Below are 13,872 nucleotides of genomic sequence, written 5' to 3'. Positions count from 1 at the left end.
CACTTGAACCCGGCAGGCAGAGGTTGCAGTGAGCCGAGATCACGCCACCCCACTACCACACTACAACCTGGCTAACAACAGTGAAACTCTGTCTCAAAAAAAAAAAAAAAAAAAAAGGAAGGGCAATGATAGTATCAGCAAGACTAGTTGAAGAACAATTTCCTGAATTCAGGTGGTTTCTACCGGAGTGGTGGCAGTTGAGGTGGTTGGAACTAATTTGGAAAAAAAAAAAAAAAACTCTTTCAGCATTTTCTCACGAAGTAACAGACAGAAAAAGACTAGATTAGGGGTTGCTTAATGAAAATGATTCTATGTTTAAAAAAAAAAAAAAAAAACTTTTGGGAAATATATTGACCAGAACACTACAGCTCTTGGGGAGAGAGTCACTAATGTGGTATAGATTGAGCCCTGGACTCTAAGGAGTAGCTGAAGCAAGAACTCAGTACATAGAGGAGTGGGGAGGAGATGTTATGATGTTTCTGAGCTCTCCAGGCCTCTGGATGTCAAAACAGGCTCTACTTTCCTTATTGGCAGTTTCTGACCAAGGAACCAGAAGAAGTGTCTAGGATATTGTCTAGAAGCTTCAAAAGACATCCTCCCCTAAAAGTCACTATTAGACACACTCTAATTTTACTATCTACCTGCAAAGAGACTTAAAGTTTGCATTATCATATCCAGATGTTAGGAGTCCAGATGTTAGGAGAAGACTCAAAAGAAGGGTACAATCACCTGGCAGCTATGGTAACCAGTTAACCTGGGAGTTCTGTCAGGCCCATGGCACTCATGTTCCCTTCTCTACCTCCCTGACTGCTGCTGGGCTTGAGCCACATTGGGAAGTAGTGGCGTCATTTCTCACACGTGGGACCCTGGTCCTCTGCACTTTTCTCATTCTTTTGTCATTATGGTGGCAGCAGCTTTGGCATCAACATGCAGCCTCACTGTGAACATGAAGTCACAGCCCGTGGCAGAATGCATGTTCTACTGCTTCCTCTCCTGGAGTCCCCCAGTATTTCTAACTATTAGTTGGATACTGATTGGAATAAAAGATAACAAAGAACCCCACATCTGTGGTTGGCTCATAGCTTTAGCTATAAACAGGGGTGAATATTATCATATCATGTAAACTCCTGGTCTTACTAGTCATCAGATCCTGGTCTGACCAATGGTCATTGCAGCCAGGGGCTACGAGTATATCTCTTTTGTATGATTTTTAGTATCTGTACCATTGGCTGGATGACATTCACCAGCCTACTTTCAGCCTTTTTTCCTCCTTAAGGTCTTTTGATGGATGGTTAGAGGAATAGACAGGTCTCGAGGCCTAGATTTATCTCCATACAGCTTTTTATCGTACCCCATCCTTTTGCCAAGCGTAGGAAAGAGTCCTAGGTTGTCACACATCACAGATCTTTCTTTCACTATCAAACCTATTCAATTATATTAGTTTTCTAGCACTGTTGTAACCAATTATCACAAACTAGATGACTTAAAACAATAGGAATCTGTATCACAGCTCAGGAGTCAGAAGTCCAAAAGCAAGATGGTGGCAAACTTGATTTTTTTCAGAAGGCTCTATGTGAAAATGGGTTCTATTCCTCTCCCCTAGCTTCTGGTGGTTTCTAGCAAACCTTGGCATTCTTTGGCTTATATCTGTGCTACTTCCGTCTCTGTCTCTATTGTCACATGGCTTTCTTTCCCGTGTGTTTGTATGTCCTCTCCTCTTATAAAAACACAGGTCAAGGCCGGGTGCAGTGGCTCATGCCTGTAATCCCAGCACTTTGGGAGGCTGAGGCAGGTGGATCACCTGAGGTCAGGAGATCGAGACCAGCCTGGCCAACATGGTGAAACCCCATCTCTACTAAAAATATAAAAATTAGCTGGGCGTGGTGGCATATGCCTGTAATCCCAGCTACTCAGGAGACTGAGGCAGGAGAATCGCTTGAACCTGGGAGGCGGGGGTTGCAGTGAGCTGAAATCGCGCCATTGTACTCCAGCCTGGGCGACAGAGCGAAACTCCATCTCAAAAAAAGAAAAAAAACACAGATCTTTAAATTTAGGGCTTGTCTTTATCCAGTATGACCTCATCTTAACTTGATTACACCTGCAAAGATGTAGTTTTCAAATAAGGTCATATTCATACAAGCAAATATATTTTTGTGAAGGGTATAATTCTATCTACTAGAACAAGTATCAAAATGTTACTTACTGCCTACTGAGAGCCACCCTTTTCCCCTTTGCCTCACAGTTTCTTGTCTAAACTGACCTCAGGTTCTGAGAATTGGCATTGTATCATCATGCCACTACTCTGTGGTGCACCCTCTGGCTGACCACAAGCAATAATTGCAGGTTTCTTTTGCCATTTGCACTCATGCAGCTTAACTCCACAGGGGGAATATAGGACAGGAGATATAGCATGCAGGCAGGGCTGCTTCAGGTAAGCTCTCAGTGAGGATTTTTTTTTTTTTTTTTTTTTTTTAGACGGAGTCTCGCTCTGTTGCCCAGGCTGGAGTGCAGTGGCGCCATCTCGGCTCACTGCAAGCTCTGCCTCCCCTGTTCACGCCATTCTCCTGCCTCAGCCTCCCGAGTAGCTGGGACTACAGGTGCCCACCACCATGCCTGGCTAATTTTTGTATTTTTAGTAGAGACGGGGTTTCACCTTGTTAGCCAGGATGGTCTCGATCTCCTGACCTCGTGATCTGCCAGCCTCAGCCTCCCAAGGTGCTGGGATTACAGGTGTGAGCCACCGCGCCGGGCCTCAGTGAGGATTCTTATGTTGGTACAAGACCATGTGGATGTGTGTGAAACTAACATAGCTTAGGTAAATCTTACATCAACAGACTGATTCCCTTGTAAAGACCATGAACATAGCTTCCAGGGCCCTACAGAGAATATTTTGTTACAAGAGTCTCAGACCTCTTACAGAAGATGAGGTCTGTGCTTACCAAAAAAATGAAAATGAAATAATATGCCAGGGGATGGTGATGGGGATGTCTTTTTTATAGGAAGGAAGGACTTAAGCCTAATGATATCCCTTTTTTCCCCCACATGTCTAGTCTGACTTCCAATCTTATTTCCTTTACCTCACCCTATTTCCCACCCTCATCTGCTTCTCTCTATTTCTTCTGTTAACTTGTCCTGCATCTTCCCATCCCTGCCCTTACCTCCTATTCATTGGAAAGAGACTGTCACTTTTACTTCATTTAGGAAGTGTCACATATCCAGGTTCCTCTAGGCTCATGTGATGCCAAGGCCTAGGGCTTTTTGCATACCAACCACACATTTAAAAACTTTCGAAGATGTTATGATGCTACATCCTCCATGAACGGGGCATTCACTTACATAACTCCTTCTACCTAAAATATTTGTTTTCTTTCTCATTCTGTGTTCCTTTCTCTTTATTCAGCTTTCATTAAACTCTTGCTTATCCAGCAAGATATCTTGGATTGTTCTCTACTTAGCAAATTATTTGTTTTCTAAAAACCTATACCTCTCTATGATGGTGTTTTTTACACCTTCATAGGTGTAATTTTTACTATTTTACACTTTATGAATGATTATATAATTAGCTTCTATCTTATTTAGGTGACTATTTACTTTATTCTGGCTAATACCATCTGTTCATACTCAACTTTGAATTTTAATCCATTTCCTAGATTTTAATCATGGAAGATAATATGTCTTCAGTGAGAATTTCCAAAATAAACACAGGAATAATTGGCATTCAATTAGTGGATGTGGATTTAACACAGACAGAACTTCATTGCTCCTAAATGTAGTCTCCCGTTATATATTGGGACATCTCTCCCATGACCAACAGCCATCTCCTTGGTATTTCTATTCCTCAATGATCTGACATTGGTATGAATCTGTGATCTATGTGTAATTCAGCTGGTTACACCCCCTCCCCCAACAAATACACACCTTTTGGTTCCTATCAACCTCTATAACATCCTTCATGCCAAGATGAAATCCTACCATCTACAAACACAAGACCCCCTAGAAATTCCCAGCTTATGTGGTTTCCTCCATTTCTACACTCTCATAACACTGGATCCCAATCTACTTCTTTCAGGCTTTACCTCTGCTTTTCTTTGTTTAAATAAGTGGAGTAGCATGGAGACCTCCGAAAGAGAACTCTGAGGATATTATGTTCACTCCAATTCTACCTATTGAATTGGATGATCTTTGTAAGTCATTTAATTTTATTTATTCATCTGAAGAAAGGGAGTACTCTTATTTCTTAAGAATTTTTGAAGGAGGAACAAATAGGCCAAAGTGATTTTTAAATTGTAACTGGTAATGAAATCTCCATATTGTGGTCATTGCTGTTTCTGTGGGTATCTCTGGAAAGTGTGTGAGGGCATGGGAGGATTTTGTGTGGGTGGATGTGTTAGAAGGTGAGCACTTCTTCACTGGAAACCACATCTGGGGTTCCAAAGTTCAGCTATTGAAGAATTTCCAAATAATGGGAAAGAAAAATGAAACACTGATAAAGTTTTAGTCGTCTATGGAGAGACAGGGATTTTTTTATATATATATTTATCAAACATTGTGCTTCTCTATGTTCTAAACACTGAGGCTATAGCAGTAAAAAAACAGAAGTGCCTAATCTATGTGTAGATTATATTTTAGAAAGAAGACGTAGACATTTTAAAATAGATAGTGATAATAAGAGAAAGATGGCAAATGTACATTGAATGATGAGTTTGTGGTTGTGCTGTAGTTAAGTTTGTCTTATCAGGCCCTTCTGTGAAGGGACATGTAAGGAGAAAATTGAAAAATGTATAAACGAAAGTTATGCAAATAGCAACAGGAGGGTAATTCTAGGCTGAGTAATGAACAAGTGCAAAAGCCCTGAGGCATTAACAGCTTGCCCAGACCACTTTCAGCCATTTTTGGTTTCTCTTCCTCATCTTTGTTCTTTGATGTTGCAGTCTTGGCCAGTCTTTGATGTGTGCGCAATTAGAATGCATTTTATTTGTACCATTCTTATACCATTCTTTCAATCTTCTCGGCCATCCAGGGGTCTTTAACCAGAAGAGAGAGGAGAGCCTCAGGAGTGAGGACCAGAAGAAGCCAGGAAAGCAGTGCAATGGCTTCAAAAATCTTGCTTAATGTGCAAGAGGAGGTCACTTGTCCCATCTGCCTCGAGCTGTTGACAGAACCCTTGAGTCTAGGCTGTGGCCACAGCCTCTGCCGAGCCTGCATCACTGTGAGCAACAAGGAGGCAGTGACCAGCCCAGGAGGAAAAAGCAGCTGTCCTGTGTGTGGTACCAGTTACTCATTTGAAAACCTACAAACTAATCGGCATCTGACCAACATAGTGGAGAGACTCAAGGAGGTCAAGTTGAGCTCAGACAATGGGAAGAAGAGAGATCTCTGTGATCATCATGGAGAGAAACTCCTACTCTTCTGTAAGGAGGACAGGAAAGTCATTTGCTGGCTTTGTGAGCGGTCTCAGGAGCACCGTGGTCACCACACAGTCCTCACGGAGGAATTATTCAAGGAATGTCAGGTAGGGCCCTAGATGGAGGGAGTTGGGGCAGAAGATGGTAGTTGGTGGAAAGTCTCACCCTTTCATCCTTCTTTTTTTTTTTTTTTTTTTTTTTTTTTGAGAAAAAAAAGTCACCTGTCACCCAGGCTGGAGTGCAGTGGTGTGATCTCTACTCACTGCAACCTCCGCCCTCCGAGTTCAAGCGATTCTTCTGCCTCAGCCTCCCGAGCAGTTAGGATTATAGGCACCTGCCACCGCGCCCAGCTATTTTTGTTTGTTTGTTTGTTTGTTTTTAGTAGAGACGGAGTTTCACCATCTTGGCCAGGCTGGTCTTAAACTCCTAATCTCATAATCCACCCACCTCGGCCTCCCAAAGTGCTGGGATTACAGGCGTAAGCCACCGCCCCCAGCCTTTTTTTTTTTTTTTTTTTTTTTGTGTGTGAGCAATAAAGGTTTTTAATCACCTGGGTGCGGGCAGACTAAGTCAGAAAAAGGAGCCAGCCCTTTTCATCCTTCTTTACCCCTTGTGGAGCCATAATTTTGAGTCCCTTGATCATCTCCATGTATATGTTTCACCCTGTGCTCAGCTTCCAATGCCTGGGGTACATTCCTGCGTATTCCTTTCATTTACATAACAGATGATCCTAGAGTACAGTCTCTTAGCCTAGAGTGAGAGATTTTTGTTTTGTTTTTTCCTTTTTCATTGTATAGGTGATAAGCTCCTTCCCAAAGTTAGCTCTCTTGCTTCTCTAAGCAGGATAATTGCTCAGGAACATTGTGGATTGAACGAGGAAAGAGCATTGATAAGAGGAAAGGACTTTCCTTTCTGCAGGGTAAATACTTACTCTAAGGAAAGAGAGAATCAGGCTACTCCTTTTGAGGGGTATTGATTTTCATCACAATGAATAAACGATACATTCATCTCCTCAAATTTTTCCCCATGTCATAGATTCTAATCACCAGCTTCACAGTTTCTGTAAATTGATTTTTTTCTGGCATCAACTTGATTTTTTCTCTGTTGTCCTCTATCCAGATACTGAGAAAGCTTATAGCTTGACTCTAGTGTGATTCCCTTCTCCTAGGGGAAACTCCAGGCAGTCCTCAAGAGGCTGAAGAAGGAGGAACAGGAAGCTGAGAAGCTAGAAGCTGACATCAGAGAAGAGAAAACTTCCTGGAAGGCAAGAGGAGACTCTGAAGGATTTCTGAGACAGGAATCTTGACAGGACCTTAATCCGAGGAGGCCTCATCCTTTTATTCCTTGACATTGCATGAGTCCTGAAGCCATTTGATTAGTTCTCTTCTCTGTCCTTTCCCTGTTGGGGGTGGAGGCTAGAAAGTGGACATGTTACAATTACACACACATACTGGAACTAAGCACAAAGATGGACTCTATGATGAGGAAGGCTAGCAAATACTGTGTTCCATTGCTCTTTTCCTATGAGGCTCTACTACTTCTGGTGAAAGACACTATATAAAGGACTACAGTTTTCCTCAAGATTCAAATTAGGAGTGTGGTAAGGCAGGCAGTCATGAATATCCAGGAAAGCGGTCTAGAAGCTAAGCCTTATGTTTTACATTTTGTCTGAGGGTTAGCCTAGATAAGACAGTTTGAGGTCATTGTTTTGGCAAGTACTGAAAGGAAAATAGTAGGAAAAAATAGCTTCCCTCTAAGTACCTCTATTGCTTCTACTCCTTGCTGATTTGAACTCCCTGGAAAAAAAAAAATCTATATATAGATAATATAGGTATATATATATACAGATAATATAAATACACACACACGTGTGTGTGTGTGTGTGTGTGTGTATTTCCCTACTGCCTCCTAATCCCTTGCACAATAGGCCCTTAGCCTGACAAACTTATTACATCTCTCTCTTGTCCATCCTTGCAGTATCAGGTACAAACTGAGAGACAAAGGATACAAACAGAATTTGATCAGCTTAGAAGCATCCTAAATAGTGAGGAGCAGAGAGAGCTGCAAAGATTGGAAGAAGAGGAAAAGAAGAGGCTGGATAAGTTTGCAGAGGCTGAGGATGAGCTAGTTCAGCAGAAGCAGTTGGTGAGAGAGCTAATCTCAGATGTGGAGTGTCGGAGTCAGTGGTCAGCAATGGAGCTGCTACAGGTAAGAAGGTTCACTCAATCTGAGATTCTGGGAACACAGTTCCCTTCTGTGTCCTTGCGTTCTCATGCTGGTGGTGACACTAAGGGGTTTCTTTGGCCTTGCAGTGCTGCCTTGTCATCCATTCTAGATGTCATGGACATGAATGACATTTTTGTTAATTTATGAAGTAAGGGAATACATTTTACCTTGCAGAGAAGATCCATGATATCTAGTTATAGTCTCTAGGCCCCTGTTATATGGGATCTAGTGTCAGGCATTCACCAGACTTCTCTTTACTCCGATTAGTCACAGGTAAACACATGGATTTTCAGGTTTAAGAGCATACGCATTTAAGAAATGTGTTCTATTTAAGTTTAAAATATGCTTATTTTTATAGTAAATGTTCCCTGTTAATTTTTTTTTTTTTTTTTTTTTTTTTTTTTTTTTGAGGCGGAGTCTTGCTCTGTCGCCCAGGCTGGAGTGCAGTAGCACTATCTCGACTCACTGCAAGCTCCGCCTCTCGGGTTCACGCCATTCTCCTGCCTAGCCTCCCAAGTAGGTGGGACTACAAGTGCCCGCCACCATGCCTGGCTAACTTTTTTTGTATTTTTAGTAGAGATGGGGTTTCACCGTGCTAGCCAGTATGGTCTTGATCTCCTGACCTCATGATCTGCCCGCCTCGGCCTCCCAAAGTGCTGGGATTACAGGCCTGAGCCACCGCGCCCAGCCCCCTGTCAATTTTTTTAAAACATAAAGTGATAGAATATTGAGCCTTTTGGGGAGATAGATGGACAAATATATAGACAGACAGTGCTTTCCTTTCTTTGCTGAATTTCCAAATATTTCCTTTTTAAGATTTGGATCGAAGCAGGAGAGTAACTGATTTTCATTTGTTGAATTGTTTCCTTTGTCTCTGGTGCTTATATCCCAGCTTTTTAAAAATTCTTTTCTCCTTTTGTCTTCTTTTCTTGTTTAAATTTAAGATTACTCTGGAACAGAAGTTCCTAAACATATTTTACACTCATTAGTATGGCTATGATAAAAAAAGATGGACAATACCAAGTGTTGGGGAAGATGTGAAGAAATTGAAACCTTCTTGAATTGCTAGTAGAGATGTACAATAGTAAAGCTACTTAGAAAAACTGCTTGGCAGTTGCTCAGAAACATAAAGAGAGTTCTCATGTGGCCTAGCCATTCCATTCCTACCTATATACCTAGAAGAACTGAATACATATATCTGTGTATAAACTTACATATGAAAGTTCACAGCAGTATTGTTCAAAAATAAAAACAACTCAAATCTCCTTAACTGATGAATGAATAAGCAAAATGTGTTACATCCAAACAATGTAATATTGTTTAGCTATGAAAAATAATGAATTAATAATATATGCTATGACATGGATGCACCTTGAAAACATTATAAATGAAAGAAGGCAAGCACAAAGTTCTTTTTTGTATGATTCAATTTATATGAATTATACTTACAGACGTAAGTAGCAAATCCATAATATAGAAATGAGATTAGTGGTTGCCAGGGCTCTGGGGAAGAATTAATAGGAAGTAATTGCTAATTAGTGTACAATTTCTATTTGTAGAGATGAAAATGATCTGGATTAACTGTGAAACGATGGTTGCACTACATTGTGAATATATTAAAACCTGTTAAATTGTGCACTGTAAAGGGCAAATCTTATGGGATTTGAACTACATCTCAGTAAAAACAAAAGCAAAAAGGTTCTGTAGGCCCTTTTTTACGGTTCTTCCTTAAGCTCTTCACAACCCTTTGAATCGCCACCTTCACAAAAGAACACTGTGTTTATGTCATTTGTCCACGCATTTGTCCTATTTAAGTCAGTCTTAGTTGCTATTTAGTCACTTGGAATTTAAAAATTATTGGTAGATCAAAAACTATAAATGCTGTGGGATTAACATTTCACATCTAGATGTTAGCTTCAAAGAATGGCAAATGGAAAACTAAGGAACTTATTCTTTTATCTGAGTAGGGACTTTGGCTATTCCTCTCAATATGTTAAGATGTATGCTGTTGTATTTGTGGTATTTCCCCTCCACAGTCCTGTCTCCTGAGAGTTCCTGTAACAGCTTTCTTTCTATATGGATTCTTATGACAGTGACTGGGATGGATGGTGTTATCATATATCCATTGTTTGTTTCCTGGAGGGACTGATGTTCTTTGCATAAGAGCTACATTCAACACTTACTGCCGAAGAATGATCTAGACAGAAAGATGCTAAACTTGAAAATTGATGCAAAAGTTAAATGAGATTTTTAGGTTATTTCCCTTATAAAAGAGATACTTTGATTTTTAATGCTTTCCGTAATAGTTTTATTATATTTGACCATTTTTATTTTTGAAAGAATGGAATGGTAGGTAGCTAAATGAGGGAATGAAGATGGCAGTTATTATTATTTTTAAAACTTTTTTTCAGATTTAAAAAAATTTTTTTTTTTTTTTTTTTTTTTTTTTTTTTTGAGACAGAGTCTTGCTCTGTCGCCCAGGCTGGGGTGCAGTGGCCGGATCTCAGCTCACTGCAAGCTCCGCCTCCCGGGTTTAGACCATTCTCCTGCCTCAGCCTCCCGAGTAGCTGGGACTACAGGCGCCCGCCACCTCGCCCGGCTAGTTTTTTGTATTTTTTAGTAGAGACGGGGTTTCACCGTGTTAGCCAGGATGGTCTCGATCTCCTGACCTCGTGATCCGCCCGTCTCGGCCTCCCAAAGTGCTGGGATTACAGGCTTGAGCCACCGCGCCCGGCCAGATTTTTTAAAATTTTAGATTCAGGGGCACGTGTACAGTTTCTTATCAGGGTCTATTGCACAATGCTAGGGTTTGGGCTTCATGGTACTCATTATTTTTGTCTTGTCAATATCCATTCCCCGTTTTTCTGGTAACAACACCTGGAATTACTCTTGAAAGAAAGACTAGCATGTCTATTTCTATGCTTGTACTTGTTTAGACCTGAGAAAATCAGCACTATCGAGGATGAATGAGTTAATTATGTGTAAATCAGTGTATCCAACCCTTACGTCCCTACCAGCCACACTGTGATAATTTATTATTATTATTATTATTATTATTATTTTGAGACGGAGTCTTGCTTTGTCGCCCAGGCTGGAGTGCAGTGGCGCGATCTCTGCTCACTGCAAGCTCCGCCTCCCGGGTTCACGCCATTCTCCTGCCTCAGCCTCCCAAGTAGGTGGGACTACAGGCACCCACCACCATGCCCGGCTAATTTTTTGTATTTTTAGTAGAGATGGGGTTTCACCGTGTTAGCCAGGATGGTCTTGATCTCCTGACCTCGTGATCCGCCCGCCTCGGCCTCCCAAAGTGCTGGGATTACAGGCATGAGCCACCGCGCCCGGCCACTGTGGTTATTTTAAGTTGGGCATCTGACCCAATCCTGAATGCTTGTGGGTGACAAAATTGTACTATCATTACAGTGAAGAGAAGTTGTCCCTTGTAGCAGAAAATAATACCAGTGAAGATAATTCAAATAAAAAGATTCAAGTTGCTATCAATTAAAATCTGAGAATACAGTCAAAATATAGGGAAGAAATGAGAATTAATAGGCACAGAGAGGCCAGAATTTTGACAGAGGTTTGAGCTTCCAGAGCCATCTGTGACTAAAGTAATACCTCTCTGGCCACAACCCTTACTTTCTTTCCAGTTAAGGCAATTTTAGTTGTTGAACAACAAAACTATACTAATAAAGAGAGCAAACCCATTTATTTGGTTGTACAGCAGCTGGTGTCATGAAAGGGTAAGGCCAAATATATTGGTACATCTTGCTCAAAACAAAGTAACCCCTAGTGGTGATGATGGGGGAATGCAGATGACTAACAGAAATTAAGGATGGACTGCCTTGATAAAATGTTTTAGTGTCTGGGACAGGGACTGAGTGAATATTGATACCATTTTGACGATAGGGCATAAGAAAGGAAGCATGGTTGGTGAATAGCTTATGTTTTAGATATTCTTAGTTACTAGTGCCCGTTTTTTCTTCTTTGTGGAATGTAGTATTGTACCTATACAGAATGAAGTCTAGCTGCTTTTTCTCATGGTCTAATAATGAGAGGCAGACAGACTTGGAAAAGAAGGGGGTTTATTTTTTCAACTGGTTACAGGGAGAAAGTTGGAGTAACTTATCAGACCAACTCAGAGTTACAAGATTTTTTTCTGGAGCTTATATACATTTTAAGCTCTATGCCTTCGTGTGGGAGTGCACCTACAAGCAGGAGTGTTTTATTCAATTTATATCTATCTTTAACTAGGGTTTGAGGTCTAGAGAGTTTTCTCTAGAATCTTGGAAAGTTTCTTAATCTTAAATGGGCCCTGGTACAAGGTGTATGTGTAAGAATGCTTTTATTATTCGATCAGACTTTAGGGTATGAGAAAACCCAGGCAGGGTCTTTAAAGGGTTTGCTTTCGCATTTCAGCCCTGGTACTCAGGCACCAGCTTTTCCAATTCTTTAATGTTTAACTTATGCATTCATCAAAATTATAGTAAAGGGATAAGGGAAACTGATTGTTCTGGTTGCTGATGGAAACCTGACCTGCCACAGTATTATAGAAACATGATTACAGATAAAAGACAATGATTAGATATGTAAAGGCTGACAAAAAGCAGCACCTATATATGAGCTAAAATTAAGATTAGAGGCTGGGCGCGGTGGCTCACACCTGTAATCCCAGCACTTTGGGAGACTGAGGTGGGTGGGTCATGAGGTCAGGAGATCAAGACCATCCTGGCTAACATGGTGAAACCCCATCTCTACTAAAAATACAAAAAATTAACTGGGCGTGGTGGCATGTGCCTGTAGTCCCAGGTACTTGGGAGGCTGAGGCAGGAGAATCACTTGAACCGGGGAGGTGGAGGTTGCAGTAAGCCAAGGTCGCACTACTGCACTCCAGCCTGGGTGACAGAGTGAGACTCCATCTCAAAAAAAAAAAAAAAAAAAAAAAGATTGGAAGAGGTTACGTATAGGTGGTGGATAGAGCAGGACTTTTCTGTCTGTACGTAAAACCATGTCATCTGTAAAAAGAGATAGATTTACTACTTTCTTTCCAATATAGATGCTTTTTTAAAAATTAGTTTTTATTGGTACTTAATAAGTATATATATTTATGGGGTACATAGATTTTGGCAAAGGTGTATACAATGCATAATAATTACATCAGTCCATCAGGGTAAATGAGGTATATCCATCACATCAAGCATTTATCATTTCTTTGTGTTACCAACATTCAGATTATACTATTTTAATTATTTTAAATGCATAATAAATTATTTTTGACTATAGTCACCCTGTTGTGGTATCAAATACTAAATCTTATTCATTCTATCTAATTGCCAACATAGAGCCTTTTATTTCTTTTCTGTGACTAACTGCCCTGACTAGAACCTCCAATACCATGTTAAATAGAAGCAGTGAGAGCAGACATCCTTGTCTTTTCTGATCTTTGGGAAAAAGCATTCAGTTTTTCACCACAAAGTATGATGTTAGCTGTAGGTTTTTCATAGATGTGTTTCATCAGGCTGAGGGACCTGTCTTCTATTCCAAGTTTGTTACCATTCCTGTTTTTTTTTTTTTTTTTTAATGAAAGTGTGCTGAATTTTGCTGAATGCTTTTTTTTTTTTTCATGTCTATTGAGATCATCATGTGGTTTTTATCCTTTATTTTATTAATATGGTATATTACATCAATTGATTTTTTTATGTTGAACCAACCTTGCATTTCTGGGATAAATTCTACTTGACCATCAGGTATAATCTTTTTGCTGGATTGCCAGATTTGATTTTCTTATATTTTTGTTGAAGAATTTTATATTTATATTCATAAGAGATATTGGCCTATGGTTTTCTTTTCTTGTGATGTCTTTGGTTCTTTTATCAGGGTTCTTTTATCAGGGTAGGATGAGCCTCATGTAGTGAATTAGGAAGTGTTCCCTGCTCTTCTATATTTTTGAAATAATTTATGAAGTTTTGATATTATTTCTTTTTAAACCTTTAGCAGAATTCTCCAGTGAAGCCATCTGGGTAAGGCCTTTTCTCTGTAGGAAGTCTTTGATTTCCAACTTAATATCTTAACATGTTTTAGGCCTATTCATATTTTCTATGTGTTCTTTAATCAATATTGATAGTTTCTGTATTTTTAGGAATTTGTCTATTTCATTTCGATTATCTAATTTGTTGGCATACAGTTGTTCATCATTTTTATAATTCTTTTAATTTCCATAAGGTCAGTAGTAATATCCCATCTT

At 40.1% G+C, this 13,872-nt stretch overlaps 1 protein-coding gene across 4 annotated transcripts in view; it reads left to right on the top strand.

Annotated features, from left to right (window-relative positions):
• Positions 1–13,872, top strand: part of LOC105468609 (tripartite motif containing 34) — a 44,120-nt gene that overhangs the window by 26,843 nt on the left and 3,405 nt on the right. For 3 of the 4 annotated variants that reach the window (XR_011610894.1, XM_071075200.1, XM_011718807.3), the window contains 3 exons: positions 5,021–5,512; positions 6,574–6,669; positions 7,383–7,613. Coding sequence is in view for 3 of the 4 variants with exons in the window: in XM_071075200.1 (XP_070931301.1) it covers positions 5,021–5,512; positions 6,574–6,669; positions 7,383–7,613 (819 nt within the window). In the remaining variant the exon portion in view is untranslated. Of the gene's footprint in view, positions 1–4,091; positions 4,185–5,020; positions 5,513–6,573; positions 6,670–7,382; positions 7,614–13,872 lie in introns of those variants that run through there. The other variant, XM_011718808.3, reaches the window with a different exon arrangement.

This window comes from Macaca nemestrina, chromosome 12 (genome assembly GCF_043159975.1).
Source record: "Macaca nemestrina isolate mMacNem1 chromosome 12, mMacNem.hap1, whole genome shotgun sequence".
NCBI lineage: Eukaryota > Metazoa > Chordata > Mammalia > Primates > Cercopithecidae > Macaca > Macaca nemestrina.
Note: the sequence above shows the minus strand (reverse complement) of the source record. Positions and strands in the feature narration are given on the sequence as shown.